This window comes from Anopheles arabiensis, chromosome 3 (genome assembly GCF_016920715.1).
Source record: "Anopheles arabiensis isolate DONGOLA chromosome 3, AaraD3, whole genome shotgun sequence".
Classification (NCBI taxonomy): domain Eukaryota; kingdom Metazoa; phylum Arthropoda; class Insecta; order Diptera; family Culicidae; genus Anopheles; species Anopheles arabiensis.
Window position 1 is genome coordinate 24718603 of NC_053518.1, and position 22696 is coordinate 24741298.

The following is a 22696-nucleotide window of genomic DNA, read 5'->3' on the forward strand; positions in this document are numbered from 1 at the left end:
ACATTTGTAATAGAATTGAGATGTTTATCAACCGATGAACCTATGTCAAGCATATGCTAACCATTAGACACGACTAGAGGCTTGGGTGGTCTGATAGGCAAGTGAAACGAGTTCAATCAAATTTCCGCCAGGGCAGAGCTCTTGCTGCAGCTGAAATGATGTAAAGCGACATCGATACGATTCTGCTTGCTACGCATACACGATGCAAACCAGACTAGGATGCTGTGTTTGATGACGAAGCGTGATAAATTACCGATATAAATCATTTTTATTCGAAGAACATAAACTATTCCAAAGCTGACAGTTCTATGAATGTTAATGCATCAAAACAAGAACAGTACTCCTAAACGTAAAGCAGTTATCACAAGTGTCATTCATTTGCCTGCATTTGTAGTATTAGAACAGTATCGCCAGAACTGAACTGAACTGAATAGAAAATGATTTTATGAAAATAGTAAAAATAGTAATATGCCGAAATAAAAGTGTTGAAAATGCATCAAATAATAAACAATAATTGATTTTTATTAAATCAGTTGTCGCACAAACCTGTGGAAGTATAAAAAGCGCTTTTTTTTATTAAAATTAGAAGAGCGCTTTCAGATGCCTCAAAACGTATTTTGATTATTTTGGTATTGCCGTCATTTAATATCACTCAATATCACATCACTTACCATTTAATCATTCCATCCCGTTTGACTATACCAGAAAGTTATATTGAAACACAGCTGCACATTCGCTTCTATATCAACTTTTTATTGTTCCTCACAATCAGTCTTTATCAATAGAGCTACGGAAACGAGGACATCCGTGGGAAACAGAATCTTAACCTATATCGTCGCTAGTCGGTACAACGTTTATTTTATTATGTACAACTCAATTAATGCACAGCTGGTGCTGCTGACCCACACAGATGACCGTGTAAGTTACGAACGACTACAATACGAAAATATATGACGTGTGTCGTTCCAAACTTTTTATTTTTTTTATTTTTGGCATTTTGTTCCTACTTCATAAACTATGCTGTTATTCGATTCGTGAAAACTGTTCTTCCCTTTACTGCTTTTGAACAAACGCTACAACTGAAAACACTATATGGTTTATTCAACAACTTGTGAAGATGTGCTACTGGTGTATATGAGTGATAAGTTCTAGTACTAGGGATGACTTATGTGTTGCACTATGTAATGGCCTCGGTGTTGTTTTTCGTTCTCGCCTTGCGACTATCTCTAACGTACGCGAATAGCTGTGTAGCACTGTAAATTTAAATCATAATGTAGTTATTACTAGCTGCACTACAGCTTACATATGTCACGCAAACACTCCCTTATAAGGTCGTCAGTTTCTGTAGAGCCCGCGCTATGTACTATCACGAGAACGCCACTGACGTGATCAGCACTTTGGCACCGTTGTCCTGCTCGACAGCCAGCTCCAATCGTAAACAAGGCATCTCATCGGTCAGTTTGTGCAGCAAGAACTCACAGTTCAAGATGGACATGTTCTTCCAGATGTGGTTGAAGGGAATCTTCTGCACAGCACATTCCGCTGCCGTCGTCCAGCCGCCGGAACAGTTGATTCGCAGTGTCATCGCCTCTTTGTTGTTGGCGAAGTGGAACGGCGAGCTTTGCCCGATCTGGAAGTAGCCCAGTCGCGTTTCTATCCCACTACAGTGCTCGAGAGCACTCGGATAGTCCTCCAGCACGTAGGCGCGTATGTTGAAGTCTGCTTCCGGTTTCCGAGCCGGACCGAACATGACAATCTTCAGCCGCTTGGTGACATTCACTTCGGGCGTTAGGCTCTCTCCACCGAGCAGATACTTGCCGAGCTTGCGGGTCATGATGTACGCGTTATGCTGGTCTAGCTGAATGTAGGCTTGCGGGCTGGGTACATCATTTTCCGATGATGCAATCTTTTTCCAGCAGTTCGTTACTTCCTCTTTGTAGAAGAGTGATACCTTCCAGCTGCCAATATCCTCGGCGCAGTGCGGCACCTTGATTATGAGCGGTTTGGTGAAGTTACTCTTCGCTGGACCACAGACAATCGTTGGGCTGATGTGTGTGACCTGGTTTTCGACTAGTATCGTATCTTTGGAGTCGTACATGACGGCCAGGAAAACGTTTATTCTTAGCGCTGCCGGAATGGCTCCCTCGGGAATGGAGAGTGACGTTTGCAGATGCTCCATTTCTAACCAACCCCCGTCCGAGGTGACGACCTGGCGGACGGAGTTCGATTTGTACATGGCCTCCGACGAACTGGACGTATCCAACGAGTCCGTCGTTGCGATGGCGTAGGTTGAGATTGCTGCACAGGTAACAACAGGACGGGAGGGGGTATTGCGGCATTTACAGGAAAGGAAATTGAAACCATCAATATTATGACAACCGGCCGCAAGCCCACATCAATCAATCGGTCAAATTAGTACAGCGGGAAGCTTATGAGGGAGCGCCAGCGGAAAACTATCATCATCCCCAATGTGCGATACTTACATGTGTTTGTGTTGGACGTCCCTGATAAGGATTCGGAGCTGCGATACTGACCCTTCTGCGACTGAGCGATGGGTGACGACGCTATTTGACGCTGAAGATGGCTCTGCTCGAGCGAATGATACTGATGGTAATGATGCTGAAGAATCACTCCGGCCAGCTTTTGTTGATTGTACACTCCTGCCGAACCGTCCTTGTTCAGCGCCTGGTTCGGTTGCCTGCATAAAGGACCGTGACATATCGGGACGAACAATGATTGAACACAATACACAGTGAGCACAGCTTCAGCATCGCTAACGAAATTCCATTAGATTTGTCAAGCATACTTACATCGAATTGAACTGCGGCTCGTCGTAGTGATGCTCGGATGTCGATCTGGTCAGAAGCAGCGGAACATTCTGGCTCGGTACCTTTGGGGCTTCCATGGTGCTGCCGTTCGAATATTCATAGCCATTGACACGGATATTGATGTCCGGGGGGTTGGACGAGAGGGTGAGCTTCTTTTGAAACTCGTGCGTGTACGTGTGCTGATCAGGTGTGGTGCGGGTAATGGAATACGTTGGCAGCTTTTGCCGATGTCGCATGTGCAGCAGAAATACCAGGAACGTTAAGCAGAGCGTCACAATGAACCCTAGCCCGAGATAAAATATCCAATCGGAAGCTGTAAAGAAATTTGGTAATAGTTTAAAAATTAAATAAAACTCGATAAAATGAAAAATGTGTTTATTAGGAAACAACTGAGATAAAACTGATTGGTCTCTATCCTAAAACAATTCAATTTTTTACATATTTACAGTTAAAACAAATGCAAAATATTCATACGATAGTGTAACACAAATCGGTTTCTGTCCCATCATTTCATTTCTCTTAACGCTTCAAATCTTCAGAAAGCGTCTTCCGCAAGTACCATTCAACAATCGATAAATCAAATCCCACACAAACAAGGAATGAAACACATCAACATTTTTTTCACTTATCCGTTCAACTAGCAACGATCACATAATAGCCGGATAAATATTCCCCTGGCGAGTAATCAGTGCGGTTATTATGATTTTTCGCAATAAAAGAGAGGCTTCACCCTTCTTCATTTTCCTCCCTAGCTACATTGCAGTAACCCTACCCTACCAATCCTTCCATCCCTCTATTGGCTGCCTTTTACCATGAAGCAAACCGATATGAATGATTATGTTTATTGTTGATGCTTTTCAATGTGAAATGTATGCGCACAGTGCTTCCGACTTGACTGATGGAAGTGCACCGTAATGCTGAAAGGTAGTTGGGCGTCTATCGAAACACTATCCCAAGGCGGAAAACGGGATACGGCCTCACATAGGAGCGCCGCATTTCTCCCTGAGGAATAAACGGTGGCTCAGATTGGTTCCATTCATAACCGATGATTACGATTGGCTGAGTAGCATGTGATTGAATATGTTGCTGTGCTTAGTTTAGTGGCTTCTGCTATTATTAACTTCACTTGGTGCAAGATGCAAGTAGCAGCAATTTTCATACTCGATGCATTATTTATTCTTCTTTCGTAGCAAGTGATTCCGCAATTTTAAAATCTATATTTCCAGCATGCTGTTTGTTTTATTAATTTTTGTTGTACAATCACATTAAAATTACAGTGCATTAAATATTTAATACATAAAAACATAAAATACATAGATCAATTTAATGATGAAAAAATGAATGTTTAAAGCACATACGTACTTCCAATCCAATGTCATGTTACAAAGCGCGTGCACTTTAAATAGAAAAAAACCTGAGAACTGAAAATTAAATGAGCATTTTAAACGCACAGCTTTTTCGATGTCTATTCGACATCCTTTCGGAAAACCGTGTCAACATAAACCTACAAAATAAACACACGGGTACCATATTTCACGCCCTTTAGCTTTGTCGCACGTCCCTGTGGGATATTTAAAAAGGTCTTGTAACTTGATCTAACACTGCGCAACCGTTTTTCATTAGAAGACACGATTCCTGCATTTCCCATGTTCAATGTGTGGCGTTATGAGGGATGTCTGTGCAGCAGCCTTTTCTTACCATCATAAAGCAGTAATGTTGCATGCAGTTTATGTGAAAAGGGTATGTAGTGGATGTATGGTACGGAAATAATACAAAATGTACCGGTTGGTTGATTGATTGATTGGTATATTCATGTTACATCAGCTTAGTTAGTACCTTTATAAAAACGGATATTTGATATGGATGATAGTGATAGAGGAAGACAAAGATAAGCTTTGTTTGTTCATACACTTCAATTGGTTATCCCACATTGTAGAAGATTCAATTATTGTTTGTAATGGTTTGTTATATTGAATTAAAGCCTCGTTGACTATACAAAGATGACTAAACTAAAATGTACAGTCAAATTATTTACAGCGCCCATCCAATCTTTGACTCATAACTCTGATACGTATAGAGATGATGTTCTGTTTAGAGGAAAACTAGTCGCATTACTCACCTGTATCATCAATTTTGCATTCGCCACCTCGGCAAACGATGGTTTGAACGTCCTTGCCGTGGCAGCCATAGGCACTGCTCTCCTGCTCGTCATGATCCTCCATCAGGGCTGCCAACTGTTGATGATGTTTCACTAGCGCTTTATCGTAATAGTCGATGTTTTGTGTCCGACAGGTTCGTCTCCTTGATTGTGTGCATTTGTTTGAGCACGCGCTCCACGCAGACCATGATGACCAACGGCGTACTGCGAGCAATGAAATAAATAATTCAATTCATATGCTGTATGTTACTATCATCGCCATATTTGTAAGATAAACTCATATGCATATTAGTTTTTCAAGTAAGTATCTTTTTGAATGATGATTTAATGAATGAACTTTGTTAGGTAATGTTATCCTTAAAATAACATATGTATTTGAACACGCTTCTATTCAATACATCAAAGGAGCGATTTGATGCGTTTTGATAAAAGTATTCAAAACTTTTAATAACACTAAAACAACATTGTTATGATAATACTCACCAAAGGCGTTATCTTCGAATCCATTCGGAGTGATTATTTGTGTATCTTCTGGATAAGCGTAATCACCCGTTTTGCAAACAGCACACACAGCACAATCCCAAGATTGGACGTGTAACGAAACAGAAATTAAACAAACACGTCAGCAAAAACTCGTTTCGAAAGATCAATCACTAGCAGGATTTTGAACGGACGATTAATCATGGCATAAGCTATGCGAAGATTATTTGTTTAGGACAACTTCTTGCACCAACTGATAATCATTCGTCATCCTACCTGGGCAAGTTACGCAATCGGCCGTCTTCTGTTGGTTAGGACCTACGCAGGGCGCCCCACCATACAGGGGGATGGGATCGCTGCAGGTTCGTGTGCGTTTCCTTCCTTGAGCTGGTTTCCCCGGACAGCGGCACTCTAACCAGGCGCTCCATTGGCTCCATCCTCCATTAACTAGAAGCAAGGTTACGAAAAAGAAGAAGAAATAGATACAATTTTATGCAATTAAATCATTTATACAGGCTACGACCGTATTTTAAAGATTAAAAATTAAGCTTTTTTTACTAACCATAAACGATCAATTCTATTGGTTCCGATATCCTTTTGCCGGCAATGTTTTCTGCGACACACGTATAATTCCCTATGTCCTATATTATTGTAGGAAAAAGGTAATAAAAGAAGAATTTCTCATTGTAGGCCTGATATTGACAAAAACATATGATTAGCTTCAAGGACATTAAAACGGGAAACATACCTGGAGATTCAGACTAGTTATCACAATGTTTCCTTCAGCCGTGAAGGTCAATAATGGACTAGAGGTGACGGTAAAATTGTTCTTCAACCACGTTATCTGAGGCTTTGGATAACCTTTGGGAGCCATGCACTTTATTTCCAGCTTTTCTCCAGCTTCAGCACGTATTCTAGTGTCCATAAGGTCGAAGTTTTTCTTCAAATCTGGAAGGAAAGTAATTGATAACATAATAATGCTGTATACAATGAGAAACAGCTTCGACGAAAAACTAGTACCCAACGTCTTGATAACAACGGCTTCTCAAAAACACATGATTTCAAAAATATATCTGAAAATTCAACTTCACACAAAACTTCCACACCATCTCAGAAGCGTTCTTCATTAATGAATCGTCGCCGTCGGAAGCATGCATGGCGCCATCCAAAAACAACTCGGCAGTTGTTCCCGAACTCCGTGACTTCCGTCGACATAACCTACAGGAAAGGTAAACTGCTCTCTGAATGAATAACGCACGACATGCGAACCCAAAGAGGGTTTGATATTTGTCAGGCATTAGACCCCAGCCAGACCTCATTTTTGGTGGCCTTCTTATGAAGTCACATCTTTATTCAACTGGTTTGTTTTTTGAGTTTGTGTGTGCGCGTGTGTGCCCACATGCTTCTTTCCACGCATTCCGGATATGATTTATGACCATAGCAGCGACAGTGGATGGCACATGGGGCCTGAATGACTTCTTCCCGTATAGTTTTGGAGTTTGTTTTATAATGAAGCCGTTTGAACATTGTAACAAACTACAACATTCTACTCAATCGATGCAATTTATCATCAACTTCTGAGAAAAATGTTGGAGCTGGGGAGCTTGTTAGAGAGCAAACCATAACTTTGTGTCTTGAAGAATTTTTATTACCAATTTGTTAAAATGTGTGCAGATAATTTGAGACAGCAGCGAGCGAATACGAAGCGAGTGAACATTTTGAATTAAAAATAATTCTTGCAGCGGATCTTCTTGTGATGTTTTTTTTTGTTTTGAAAATCGAGATGATTTGAGGTTAATTGATTAATTCATTTTAAGTTCACGCGCTGTGGTAGAAAAGATAAGCAATGCAAATCATCTGAATTCAATTCACAGGACCTTTTTATAATCTAACAAGTGTTTTAATTTGAAACTCACCTTACAAATAACTTTCAAAAATATCATGTGTTGACTCTCAGCTACAAATACCTTACTTTTATCGTACGTATTCTTATACATAACGAGAAGCAGCTTGCTTAGGGCATTAGCCTCCGAATGCTTTTAATGAGTAATCGTTTGGCTTCATCGTGTTTACCTCCCCATCTGAGCAATATGCTTCATATCGCTTAAGAAGTTGAAACTCAACCAGCGAAGCCTTACTTACAATCTTATGAACATTGAAGCAGATGGAAATCGCTTCTCCTAACCTGTAACATTCTTTCCGTAAGCATTAACTTTGATAGCTTACGCATTTTTAATGCCTTTAACCACAACGAAAACCTCTAAGCACCAGCTTTTTCCGCAGGGAAAATAACACCTCCTTGCTTATAAAGGTGTAATTTGAGCTGCAGGAACACGTAATGTGAAACATTACAAGTCAATGAGTAATACCGGTGTACACATACACATGTTTAAACATAAGAATTAAGTAACTTATCATAATAACAACAGCAGAGCTTGCTCCTAAGTGATAGGTTCATTTTGTTTTTAAGAAAGTGTGGTATGGAGGAATTTCTATTCAATAAGGATATTCGCGTCCAACGACTTGAATAGATACTCAGCATACCTCATGACGTATAATTTAGATATATTAAATTCAAGAGAAATTTTAAATAGCACAATTTCACCTTCATTCGACTTGACGGTAGCCTCCATCTTACTTTTAATTTCTTCCATTAAACCCTCATCTCAAGTACCTCACTTCATGCACAGCTGGGGCACCGTTTAACTCAGCAGACACACTTATTTTTACAGCATTTCGCTGTTACTCATTTCCTCAAAATGTTCACCTGCTCGGGGTGGGATGACTCACCCATCCATTCAACAAGTGATGCATACTTTTAAAGCCTCTCTAATGCTCGTTGTATAATTTAATGCTTCTCAACGCCCTCGCGGCCCTTTTCCCAACGATACTTACACGCAACAACAATCGAGGCGGGCTGGCTGACGGCTTTCCCGCGCGGAGACCAGGCGTGGCATTCGCATTTAAACGGCAGCTTGCCGAAGTACTCGTACACCAGGTCGCGGGAGATTGTGGCCGTTACCTCCTGGAAGTGCACACCGCTGTGCGGATCTACGTGCGACTCTTCGATCGACGGGGGTGGTTTTATGCTGCCGCTGCACTTGAAATGTATCTAAAAGCAGGCGAGGAAGGAAACGAAAACGAATAAAAAATACATAGAATTTCGCTCTACACGATCGCTCCAATCGACCATAAACACGCACAAACACATGCAGGCAAACGATGCTACCGAAATCTCTGCACTCTGCAGCCCGACCTGTCCATCTGAAACAATTTATCGCCACATTCGCAACGCTGAATAAAACATAGCGTACCCTCCGGGTATGGATCTGCATGATGGTGCCCCTAAAAGGATTAAGAACCCCATAAAGCCTACGCTACACGCAAACCCTCACACTTTCGCTTGATCGGTGAATGTAACCGAGTGTTTTTTTCTGTTTTGTTGGTTCTATTCAAATCAGTAGAACCCTGTTGTGATGCTCCCATCTTACTTCCGGTCTTCTATTTTGCTACATTCGACGCGTCCCACTCGATAGTATCAACACAGCTTAGCTCTTGTCGTTTGCTATAAGCCGTCAGAATAAAATATTCATGAAGCTAAAGATGCTCGTAACCTGTGTGGTGGAAGGGGGAAGGGTTACGCAGCAAAACAACAACCACACCAAAAGGCTTAAATCGAGACGAAAACAACACTCGACGAATGGTGGTTTTTGCATCTTCAAATGTGCTCCAAAGTTCTGACCAATCAGTCCATCATTGGGGTCGTATGTGGGGAAAGTATAAAATATTAAACATGCTGTGTTCTTCTGTAGTCTGGGCTTCGATTCTCTAGCTTATTTCCACTTTTCTGTACATATTCAAATTCTTGGATGGTCGTCTTATGGTATGAAAATCAGATTCCTTTGGTTTGGATTTACAAAACAATCCTTTCGCGCCTTTCCCCACTCTTGTTCATGCACTTCTACACCTACTTAACTTAAGTGAAACACCAAAACTCGTGCCAACTTTTTGCCACCACTCACCTGCAACGTGTTCGCCGCTTTACACTTCAGCACGGCCGGCTTGCTCCGGATCACGTAAGTATTTTGCGGCTCAACCAGAAAGTATGGCGCTTCCTCCACCTTCAACCCACCGCCAGTGCGCTCGCCAAACGTGCCGAACGCTTCGCTTGGTGGAAGTACATCCTCACCATATGACACTTCACTGTCATTTTCATCCTCCTCTTCTTCTTCCTCCTCCTCCTCCTCATCCTCCTCATCATCTTCGTCGACTTCCTCGGCTCCGTTCGATTCGGCAGCACCACCCAGCGCCTTTCCCACCTTAGAACCACGCACACTTGCCGAACCCTTTGGGTGTTCAATCACAGTACCTGACGTAGGCCCGTTTGACTTGCCGGCAAAAATGTTATCCAACGTGCCTGAATTGATTATTTTACCGTCCTCATAATTATCACCTTCGTGTTCTTCCCTCGTCGGTGCGTCGTAGTACTCGTCCTTGGCAGCGTCCACAACGTCATCATCCCTGACGGGCCGCCGGTCGTCAAGCATACGGGCCGGCTTTTGAGCACCATCGCCATCACCATCATCATCATCATCATCATCCCTCTTTTCAATAACGTCACTTCCTGGCCGTTGACGAGGAGCAAGTTTCATTTCCGCGTGATTGTTTTCCGACTTACGGACCGCATGCAGCTCACCCTTTGGTACCGTTGCGAAGGGGAGGACGAGCGATTCGTGCGATTTACGGCTTTCCCGGTCCGGTGCGGGATTGAATGGAACATCCCATCGGTTCCCTGCGTCCGGTGGTAGGTGAGCCTGCCGATTGAAAGGCGACTGCCGCTGGCTATTGCCATCGAATGGCGGTGATTTATACTGTTCCAATGCGGTATCTTTGCGCGGCAACGCAGCGGATACATGCTCCGGGTAGTCCGACCGACGGTGCTCTTTCGTTTCCAGACCACCGGGCGAGGCCAGTCCAACGGTACAAATAAAATATAGCTGAAGGAAATATGGTAATCGACAAGGACCGGTCATGGTACCGGGCTGGGCGAGAGGAAGCGTGCTGAAGTGAGTGATAATGTTAAACAATATTAGAGCCAATGCTGATAACCACAAAATATCCACAACGGATGTGAGCAGTGTTCTTAGGAGGCACGGGAAGTGTCGCAGAATATCATCGTTTTTGGTGTTGTCGTCGCTGTTGTTGTTGTTGTGATGAAGAAAAGGGATTTTTACTGTTGGTTTGTGTCACACTTGAAATGCCCGTCATAATTTACAGACGGCTGGCGAAGTGTACGCTTTGTGAAGTTGCTTAAACTGGTCTTATTTACGACATTATTTGGAAGTTTCTGTAAAAAAGAAAGACGACTTTGTTAGTATTTCTTTATATACATTATTTTTACACCTTAAATTTTATTTTTAATGTTATCGCTTAGTTGTTGCAATGATGGCAAGGTAAAGTTGATTAAAAATATATTTTGCCCAGAAATATAATTAAAATGTCAGGACATTTCGATCACCAAAATAGTTGAAGAATTCTTCATTTATTTATTTCTTATTTTTATTTCACCCATTCTAATTTCTATCAATTCGTAGCAACATATCAACAAATTCCCATCGTTCTTCTACGTGAAGCTCATTTGTACGTGGTACTTTCTCTGCAGAAATTAAGATAAGAATTAATGTGCTACGCTTCTTGCCCGTCTTCATCTTCACTGCACACTCGAGAGAAAAATCACTTCATTCTTAACACTCTCCCCTAACTGCTCGTACAGAGCAAGTTTTAATTAAACCAAATCTTACCGTACAAAAGCACAAAACGCACTGCAAAGCGACTTTTATTGCTTAATCCTAGCACCCATCCACATGGTGCATCGCCGAAACATTGTTGTGCAGTGGAAAACTTTATGGAGGTAAAAATAATTTACTGTCAGCACAACTTTTTCGACAAGATGTACGCAACATAAACGCAGCCACGACGATGCGTCAGACCGAATAGCTTCCTGACGGTTCTACAATAAACTATTTGAGGGTTTTCCTCGTGAATAGCACGCTGTGCCCGGTGCAACTCCCGCGCAGAATGCTTACACCGCTTGACTAATTTCTTCGGGGTTGGTTTTCAACCAAGAGATAACTTTCCGTGGCACATTTCCAGCGGCACCAGCTGTGGAAGGAAAATGTTCTCCGCAACCTCAGCAATGCTCAGCTGAGGGACACTGGGGCGTGCGGTTGGTGTGGAAATGTGAAAAATATGTTGCTAATTTTTCCATTGCGGTTTCCAACTGTCTTCCGCTGGATGGATGCCATCCCTGTGTGAGTGTGTTTTGTTGGCAAGTGCCTGCAAGACGGAGTAAACATTTCGCCTCGCTTTGGGCCCGGATCGACCTGGAGCCTTGCCGGAAGGGTAAGGGTGCAGTGGTGCTCCGGTTTTGTAAGCGTTATGCCTTCATCCGTCGCAGCTGTATTGGACAGCGTTGTCACTGCAATGCTTTAGAGCTTAAGTACTTTTTGGTCTTTTTTGGTGGCTTTAATTATGCGAATTACTTATAATTAGTTTTTCATTATGGCTTCATCGTGTCGCGCCGCGTTTTTTGCACAGGCTTCAAGCCCTTTCGCTGGATCGTAAAATTGGCTTAATGAAAAGTTATTGAAGCGTTAAGCGGCGTTGCCACTCAGGAGTTTGGGTTTGCTACTTTTCCATCAGCGGTACGGTTTACTTTCATCTGTACGATGGCAACGAGTGACTTTTGTTGTTGCTGTTGGTGCGCCTTTTGTTGTTGTTGTTGTTGGTATTTGAGTTTGATTTTTCGGTAGCAAGACAATTGATCAAACCTTTTTTTATTTTTATGACTTAAGCAACTACAACATCAATTTTAAAATATTTTTGTGAAGATTTTTGAAATGACACAAAATAGCATTAAATTGTCCTCCCTTGTTAAAGTACATCTGTGCACATTGTTCTGCACAAAACTAAATCCTTGCTTCAGGTCATGGTATGTTCACCCTTTTGAAATACAATAGAGCTTTAAAGTGCAATCGATTTCGATTTGGCAAAGCTCCATATTGATCTGTCATTTACATCAAGCCATAAGCACTCTTGGTGTTTCCCAGTGCTCTCTATAACACCGATTGCTGTACCAACAGCTACAACGCTGTCATGGAGGAATTTCCAAAATGCATCCTTTCACATGTGTGAATCGCAATCGTAAATCGAAGAAGCTTAAAAAATCATTTGTTTTCAAATGGGATCAACAGTCACATGCAGAGCCCTGTTTCTGTTTGCACTCTTCCTCCGAGGTCCGATTTTGAGCACATTTACACTAGGGGAAAAAAGTACCAGACCAGTATAAAACATGCTTGATACAAGGTACTAAAAAAACAGCACTTATCAGGATCTTAGTGCTGCTGGGTACTTAGCAGGAAGATACTTCAGAACATCTCCATTGCACAAGGCGACAAATGATGTTGTACAGTATTGGAAGAAAACTTTAATTTATGACAAGAAAAGATTACTTCGTATACGTGAACTTGCGCTTGCTCCTTGCTGTGGAATATATTTTGCACACTACAAGAAGCTCTACGTTTTTCAAACCTAAATCATCTCTTCACTAACACTCTTCAAAGTTTTGTAAAGAAGCAGAGTGTAAATAATGTATGTTTACTGTACTCTGTGCTATGTACAGTTTTGGAAAATAATGGAGAAATATCGTATTTATAAGCAATAAAGCGTCAAAATTTGAGCCGGTCTCGTAGTACAGTCGTCAACTCGTATGACTTAACAACATGCCTGTCATGGGTTCAATCCCCAAATAGACCGCGCCGCCATACGTAGGACTGACTATCCTGCTATGGGGGGGAATCAATTAGTCACTGAAAGCTAAACCCACAAGTGGGTACAGGCAGGCCTTGACCGACATCGGTTGTTGAGCCAAAGAAGAAGAAGAAAGCGTCAAAATATCTGTTTTTACATAATATTGAACAAATATACAAATTACATTTAACAACGGTGATGAAGTGAACTAATAAAAACCGTAATAACAAATTTAAGTATTCAGCTACTAAGATATATTCCACAGCAGATTGTGGTTATTAGTTTTCTCCACCGTTTCAGCTTCATCTTTAAAAGTATGAAAAGAAACACCAGTGAGTAAAGTGTAATGACGCAATAGAAAGGAGCATAAAAAGTATTTGAGGAAAAAATGATTGAAATATGGTACAGCAACCAACACAATTCCAATTTCAAGAAGCAAACAAAAAAAACACAAATCTTGAAATATCGATTTCATCATTCGCCTATCTTAAAACAAAGCATACAAAAAGTTCCTTCATTAAGCGAAATGTATTCTTATCGGGAGAGAACGAGATTGAAAATTGGCATTTCAGTGTGCGTGGTACAACTTTAGCCGATATCATGTTCCAATTTCCATCTTTTCATGAAGAAAAACTGTAAATGGAAACAATGCTTCACGAACAAGTTCGCTGATGATTAAGCGTGCTTTTGTTTTCTTTTCTTGTCGTTTTGTCCTGCCGCAGTGGATCAGCTTTTGTAAGCAGATGTTTGACGGAATGAACGACGGTCGATGTTGTAATTCAACGGATTCTTTGCCTTTTTCAGAATAAGTTTTGGATTACGTCACGTTTTCAAGAAGATCATCAGCAGATATGTTAAAAAACAACTACGATGTAAGTAATACTTCCTCAAAATGTAAATATGTAAATGTAAATACTTGTAAAATAGTAAAATATATACTTGTGTTTATAATTAACATGAAATTTGGTCAAATACCTTCTTTTTTAAGTCAACAACCAAACTATATCATCATGTCTCGGATGAAACATAAAGCATATCATTTTCCATGCCAACTTTCATATCCTTTACATTGTTTTACAACTCATATCCGCGTATCATGTATTACATTTTACATTACATGCGTAAAATGGGGATGAAACCTTCAATGCGGAAGTATGGAAAATAATATGGTCTGCATTTATGACTTCAGCGATACGTCATGTTTACAGCTTTGCGGTCACCGACAAGACAAGCGTTTACGATCTTGCGCGAACGCACATAAAAACCGCAAGGTGGCTTCAATGTATCCCCATGCATCCGAGAACACCCATGCTGCTGCAATGGAAAATCGATTGTACCCACCATAATACCGTTGCTGCGAGAGTTCAACGATACGCAAATTTATACCCTCTCAGGGGCAAAGCAAAGATAATATGATTTGGAGTAAGGCTAATTAGTTCATCCCTTTGGAGATTAGTATCCGCGTGCCGAAACTAGATCGGGATCATTGTACAGCATCGCCAGTGCTGAGCTAAATTATGCACATAGCAGCTTAAAACAGCTTTATGTGTAGCTCCATTCCATCATCAGCACGATCTCCCTTGACATTTGTCGGAAGCGTAACGGCATCCTGTATAGCTAGCTAAACTTAATAACCCAGCTCATACGATGGCCCAGATTAAAATGCAAAAGCAGTCGGATCGATTACCTGGTGTGAAAATTTAACTACTATACTGCCAGTGAAGAAGCCCATTCCGGGTGAAAAGTTCGCTTGTATCAAGCAGCAAACCTTCAGCCCTTTCAAATTACGGATTCTATAAAACCCATCATCTTCCTACGAGCTACCTTCAAATGAACCATAGCTAAAACACCCAAATTGACACCATGTTCTCAAATGCTGCATGCGTGGTGAGTAAATTGCACGGTATTTAATAAATGCGCGGTAAACCTCCCATTTGGCGGCGCTGAGGCATGCAACTTGGTTTCCGATTGTACAGTTGCAGTTGGTACATAATTTATGTTCACTGCATTCCCACACGCTCTCGCGTCCCAAATTTTACCGGCAGCATTGTGTGCCCACGAAGCACGAAGAACTAGGAACCTAACCCAGCGTGTCTGCAAGCTCCAGCGGTAGGGACAGATAAATTGATATTAATTTCCCCTCAACATGCAAATTGGCATCCGATACGCATTCGACATTATTCGGTCGTAATTACTCGGGTGTCTCGAGTTACGGTATAATTTACCATTGCAAGTTGAGCTCTAGACTAGGCTGCATTAGCAAAATTAAGCACCCTCATCCTCTGCCACCAGCGTTGATTCTTGATTTGATGATCTCTTTGCGAGGCTAAGCTGAAGGTGTTCACAACTGCCTCTGGCTCTGCGAGTTGGACACTTTTCAATAGCCTGGTCTCATTAGTTACCTCGTAATAGTCGGTGTAAGGTTTGTAAACATGTGTAATTAACAATTCCAAGAGGAATATTCCAGCATCATAGCTGACGTTACAAATTAAGCGTAAATACCCTATACTATTCTTTTACAAAGCTAGATTGACTATATTGCGTATGAATCAATATAGCAATGAACTGTGCTGAAATATTTCATGATAAATGTACCACTCTCGCTTTTAAATTCCGCATCCGTATCAAATTCACTGTTTCCCCAAAACGTTTGTTCAATCGATATTAAAAAATAATTACATTGAGAAGAGTGTCATCTACTAATAGGCATATTTTAGGGGGTTTCATGCAGCTAGAATAAATAGTACTCGCGGATGTTATCGGATGTCGAAATGTGCCAGCAGCATGATCACGATTTACTCGGTTCAACTGACTGGGTAAATTGATACAATTAGACCAGACAACCCACAAACGAAATGAAACCAATTTAAAGCAAATCCAATTTGCAATATTTAGACTCTTGGGCGAAGAATTTCAATTTATCGATGGCGTAACCCCAAGGTGGTTGAATTTTGGGCAAAATCCATCCGCAATATGACTCATTAAATTTTTATTGTGGAGCATTGCATTCGTCGGTTCTTTTTACTCAATTTATTTTAAGTATATTATATACTGAATTTATTATTTTTTATGTTACTGTTCCATTTTTTAATCAAATATAATTATACCGGCAAAAATACACGTTTAGAGGCTATGCTCATTAAAATGAATTCAGTAAATTGGAATAAGAGTATGTTTAGTGTTCAAATATTTTGTCTTATTCGCTTGTTTTTACAAAAAAAAAATTGTTCAGCTAATCAAAATGAATGCAATACTAATGGTGATTCTCATTAATCGTTTTCATATGAAAAATTGAAATAGAAAGAACATTTAAAAACAAACAAATTCTACATTTTACATTTCGAATTAATGAAGCACTCATAACCATGACTCCTAACATCGGAATTAAAAACGATCCAACAACCCTTGAAGCGTCATGAGTTCTATCAATAGCTGTTTTAAATGATGTCACTGTTGGAAAGAAACCTAAATGCGTTCCCAATAACGTTTTTTTCTCTCATTATTGACATCACTACCTTTCACTGCAAACATTTATTTCTAACCATCGAAATGATTTATGCTCAAGTCTATCATCAACCGAGGGAAAAATCATTTTTCAATTTGCTTCCCAGATGCTCGCACACTTCAATGCGCGCTTCTTATCCGCCGGGTTCTATCGTCCTTGGTTCAAACATCCTCGCGCAACCGGCAGGACTTCCAGCAGACAGGATGCTTTGCATTATTAATCACTCTGGCAAACATCATAAATATAGAGACAACTTTTTATTTACCTCTTCCGCCACGGTTGACCGGCGGAATTTGTGGAAGTTGGGAAAAAACGTGGGTAGCAAACAACGTAACAAGCATCGGTGACGCCAATGCTGGCCAAAAGGTTAAGATACTTTCCTCGGACCGTTGGGGAGGAGGGGAGGGGGGGGAGCATAAAGTTTGCACCGGGTTTGCCTTTCCGATGTTTCCGGATTGAATTGGTCATGGTAACGCTTGGGAAAGTTGGCCCGCAGTTTCGGTATTTCCACAAACGCACACACACACACCGACACAAACTCATCCACCGGCAAGGATACGCCGTAAATGAAGGAATTAAAATACTTTTTAATAGTTTTACGGTTTATTGTCTAAACTCGATAACGATATAAACAAATGGCATCAACTTCTCGAAAACTCGTACACAACAACCTGATTCGGACCGATCGTCGAAGGATTGCCCATGGAAGAAGAACATCCTCGGACTTGTGTGCTGCTTTTGGATTTTTATCTTCACCCTCCCATACCCCATCGCTTTCAAACTTCTGGCCAACCCGAAATTGCCCTTCGGGAAAATGGCATCGTTATAGCCCGGAGGACCAATTGTGCTAATCGGAGCAATGCCGAGAAAACCGCTCGAGAAAGGTTCGGGCGAGTTTTGCCGTTTAATTGTTATAGTTGTAGTTTTGGCCTGGTTAGGTTGCGATACAATTACCCCCACCATGACACGGTGCCCCCTCTCTCTCCCTGCATTTGTTTACCATTCCGTGGAATGTAGCCAATTTTGTGTTAGTTGAAGTTTGTTATCAGCTTAAAAGGAGAAAAAAATAGAACAACAACTTTCCTACCAATGCGCAGCAACCGTAGGCATATAAGCAGCCTGGAAGGAACAGCCAATCGGCAATGGATAAAATCTTGACTTTCTTCGCGTTCACACATGCATGCATGCACGAATCGTATTGATTCCATAGAGAATGCATCAGCCCCAGGCAAGGTACCACCATGGTAGAGGAAGTTTGATGAATTTATCGTACCACCATTTGCTGATATTCGTTGCAATTCAATCTAGAGCATTTGCATGAGAAAGGGAAAACATGTCTATATGAAACGTTCAATCTGCAGCACCAGCAAACCTTGTGCATGCAAATGAGACTCAACACGGAAGGTTGCTGATATATTTTTTCCGGGTGGTGGATTCGATCAACCTGATTTTATAAACAACTCGTTTGCCCTTAAAAGTCTGACAATCGTGGATATGGTTATGCTTTTGGTTTGATGGTGTTGAAGAACCATTCGTTAGCATATGTTCCGTATGTACTGAATTGAAGTGCTAAGTTCAATAGGCATGTAAATTATACTCCATTTACTAACATTATATTTATCTTCTACATAAACGAACAATATCACTATAAATCTTGCCCATTTTCCCTTTCAACAAGCCCCCTGCTTTACATCGTATCAAACGAGTGCTGTAGAATATTGGCAATACGTAGTGTGTATGTAATCAGATCAATATGTGCATTGACAGCAAAATTGGATTTTGCACAACTCATCGAATGAATCATCAATAGTCGAGGGATTAGAAAAGTCGTTTTGAGTGTAATTTTCACTTGAATCGCTCTTTTTTTCTCGCGGTTCTAAAAGGCATTTTTATCACGCAAAAAAGAGGAACCTTTTCCTCCATATCACAACGATTCAGACACCACGAACACCAACCAAAAAAAAAAACAAGCCCGAACCATAAAAGCGAGAGTTTCTCCAACTTTACCGGGACGGGCCGCCGGTACCCGCGTAATAAATTTTCTCCAGCTTATTTATGTATATGCGCTATATTTTCTTCCTTTTTCTGCCAGGAGGTGGCCCCCATGTTAAACAACGGTGCGACGTGCATGGCACGAATGCTTTCAAATGATCCATTCAAATGCCCCTGTCGGAGGAACCTCCCTGAAGCCGGCTGTGGAACCGGATAACATACAAACACTTATGCCATGCATGTGTGAACATACACTCGCTGGCTCGGCATTCCTCAGAGGGCGGACACGAAAATAGTTCGCTTGTGTTTGAATGCGTTTTTTCTCTCTCCACCCGGAACGATTGTTACTTCTGGCAGGATAGTCGCTTCCGATGCTACTTTTCTGTTTCTGCAGACGCTCCCAGACATACCGACCCCGAGCTGGGAATTAATTTCAAGTTGCGATTTTTGTGGAAAATGCACTCCACAGTGCGGAGGAGTGGTGGATGCGGCGTCGGAGTGCAGTGGAGTAGATACGGAAACAGCTACCAACATTATTCTGACTCATTGCGCAATGAATGGGCTTCGGATCTATAAATATCCTCGACACAGAACGAAAGTCATGTCGCTTTCAGCGCAAACCTTGAGCTTTCACAGTGGAGTGTTTTTTCCGGGTCGAAAAGAACCTTGCAAAACTTGTGAAGGAAGGAAGGGTCTGCCTTTCGGAACGGAAAATACATGAAAGACGGATTGCATTTCAAGGGAGCTGCTATTCTCGTGTCTTCGACGCTTCTAAGGATGTTAGGCTGCGCTGGAAAGAACTGAAGATAAATTGAGGGTAAATTAATTTTGGCGCCGTTGAACTGATTTTCTGCAGCTCAACCCGACCGTAGTCAGCGCTGACGCAAGGTATGGAGTAATTTTAACCAAACCGTTCACAGTGGACAGCATACGTTAAATGTTTGTTTCGTATCATGCACCGCAGAAGTACCTGCACAAAGTGCAGGGTTGGACGGTGTACATTCAAAGAGCGATTTTTCAACCTTCACACCGAATTCCTTTTGAAAGTACGAACCTTCTAACCACAACAACTCGGACCAGACGTACTGAAATACCTGCTCCCGTATTTGAGTTACGAATGGGGTAGGAGCGTAAATAGAAGCGAACAACGTACCGTTCACGTTTACAGTCACGCTTACGTTAGTGCTTTCTAAGTGATTGCATTGCAAATTCTTTGCCCAGCAATGACAGTGGAAGTGGAGGTTTTTTTTTGGCTACACCATGTGCTGAATCCTTAAGCCACATTGGCATAAGGCCAACGTCTCTGCCCAGTTGTTGAGGTTTATGTAAATGGATTTTTATTTTTTCGACACGTTTTTGTTAAAAATAAAAACAACATTTTGTTCGTCCTTTGCAAAAACGTAACTTGGTTGGCGGCGTTAGGTGAAAATCCTGAACGATTTTTCAATGTTTACGAGTTTTGCGGAAATGCATAATGTAAAAGTTTACACGAAAGCTTGGCAAAGCTTCAATAAGGTCCTCAATCCAATTGGGCTCATCGATAGGTACTAACTGCTGCCATCATCATCATTATCATCATCATGGTATGTTATTGCCGTTACATATCCTATCCAAATATCCTCTTACCAAACAACAATATTTTTCCAATCCATTTCTAACCGCATCACGCAACGATTTTTACGCCATTTGCCATCCTTTCCCAAAGGTTCGTTCACATCTGAGCTGGGTTCATTATTTACCTACTCCATTGTCCACAGGTTGATTACTGAATAAACCAATCTTCGGTGCTCGTGTTTGCATAAAATTGATAGTGGTATAGTTTGAATGCATTTCTATAACTTTGAAGCATGTATTTGTTGGCAATGTAAATGTAATTTAAATGTGAATTATGTTAATTACATAATGGTAAAACAAACTCTGTCCAGAAATATTACGTTTCTAACAAACTTTCAACCAGATTCCTTTTTAAATTGATTTGACTAAATTGAAAGCACTATTGCCGGTATATGAAAGAAATGCAACGTGCCTAATGCAAAGCCTCCGTACCACGGACAGTTGTTTATTTATAACATCTCCATTTCGTAATTATTAAGTTCTAGGAGCCTCACGTTTTCATCATTTCCCCTCGGTTTCGTTCGGTTTATGTTTTGAGAGAATATCAAACCATACAAACAGCGGCCAGCCCGCTAACGCCCGCTGGTGCCTAAACATAATTCGATCCCTTGTTTATCATGCACACGTACTACGTGTATAGACCTGCAGCTACACAGTGAGGAGTGCATGCATATATGTGCAACCGTCAGCCTGTACTGTAGCTGTGCATGGTCTCGAAGAAGCTCCCTTGCCCGGAAAAGAGTAAATGATATGTTATTTCTGGAAATATTACACCCAGCCGCGGGTATCCAGCAGCTGTTTACGAAGCGCACCGATGAGTCAGCGTGAACCAACAATAAAGTAGACCTAGGTATGCCGGCTCGCCCCGTGACTGGGGGAAAAAAACCGGAGGACTCACACTTACATATTCCTCCCCAGTTTCTTCGCCGCCACGATAGACGACGATGCCGGCGATTCGTACAGCAAATGGATGGATGTTTCTGTTTCACTTTGCACACTTCATGCTTGTCTGACATGCAGACTTCCTTCGCCTTTTTGCTTTACAAAATTCAAAATTTTTTGTAAACCTTTTTTGTTTTTCACTGCACAAGAACTACATTCCGCGTGTACAATTCGACTTCACGCTGGAAAAGGTCGCTTTGATCTTTGATTCATCAGCCGCAGCATCACACTCGCTGCAATAGAACACAGAAAATACACTTTCTTTTTGTTTCGACGTACGCCACGTCACTGTAGATCATTCCAATCGCACCGTAAATGCACTGTAAGTAATCCAACTCGCTGGCACCGGCACTGCATCAATGCTCGGGACGATTAATGTGATTAATCTCGGATGATTCCATCAGCACAGGCACATGACGGGCTGAACCCGATTCGAGGGGACCGAACGCTTGATAACATTATTATTTTCTTTTGCACTGGAGCCAACCTTTTACCACGACACACGACACTTGACCTTACATTCTTTCGTTTAATGGCATTTTGTACACTCACAAACTGCTGTTTGCTGTGGCTCGTGCAGGTTATCAATGTAACGACACTTTCACTGAGCTGGGATTTTTTTATATGTCACAATGCTTTTTGGTTTTACATTGAAAGCTGATTATTATTAGTATTCCTTTGCGTTAGATTAAACTTCACCGTTTTTTTTTCAACCGGCACAATACATACCATACAACACAAAAACCCGCGCTCGTTCGCACTAATGTAAACACGCGCCGAGCATCGTTAGCCGACACGAACGCTCCGCGTATTTACGTACAGAAGGCGCGAAATTTGTTTTGATAGGCTGTGTCGCCACTAACAAACCACGTCCAGCACGCGCAACGTTCGCAACGAAACTGACTCTTTATGTTTTATGTTTCTATGTTTATGCTTGGCTCTCTGACGCCGCTCACAACTGTGCCGGAACTCAGGCGGTGGGAGCATGCGAGTGTGCCTGAGAGAGCGCACATGTGAGTTTTATGTTGCTCACTTCGGGACGGTGTGGATTTGAGCACAATTCTCACTCAACTTACTCATTGAATGAACACTATCGGATTGCGTGACATTTAATTAATGTTGTACGGTGAATCCTCATGCGATGAGTTTATTGCCATTCTGGAGTTAATAGGTAAAGTTAGAGATTGTATTGAATTATTATTAGAAATTAATTGAAGATATTTACGTTTAAAATTATTTACAGTGTCATAGTTTTCAAGGTTTTATTCAATTTAAGTGAAAAATTGAATTCCGATGCAATATTTTGTCAAACTATTTTTGTTATTTCATGAAGTGAAAGATTTTTTTTTAAATTTATCCTAACATCAA

General features: G+C 41.3%; 1 protein-coding gene across 2 annotated transcripts; it reads right to left on the reverse strand.

Annotated features, from left to right (window-relative positions):
* Positions 1–732: 732 nt before the first annotated feature.
* Positions 733–22213, reverse strand: LOC120899677 (netrin receptor unc-5-like). Of its 2 annotated transcripts, XM_040305787.1 has the most exons (12): positions 22058–22213; positions 21291–21561; positions 9489–10813; positions 8362–8578; positions 6215–6414; positions 6029–6107; positions 5743–5913; positions 5470–5517; positions 4948–5190; positions 2811–3141; positions 2484–2698; positions 733–2298 (listed from the first exon to the last, which is right to left on the reverse strand). In XM_040305787.1, the coding sequence occupies exons 3-12, from the start codon at positions 10497–10499 to the stop codon at positions 1367–1369; spliced, it is 3447 nt and encodes a 1148-aa protein (XP_040161721.1). In that variant the 5' UTR covers positions 10500–10813; positions 21291–21561; positions 22058–22213; the 3' UTR covers positions 733–1366. The 2 variants fall into 2 exon arrangements, with proteins under 2 accessions (XP_040161721.1, XP_040161720.1); XM_040305786.1 differs by having other exon boundaries at positions 21291–22213.
* Between the last annotated feature and the right edge of the window lie 483 nt (positions 22214–22696).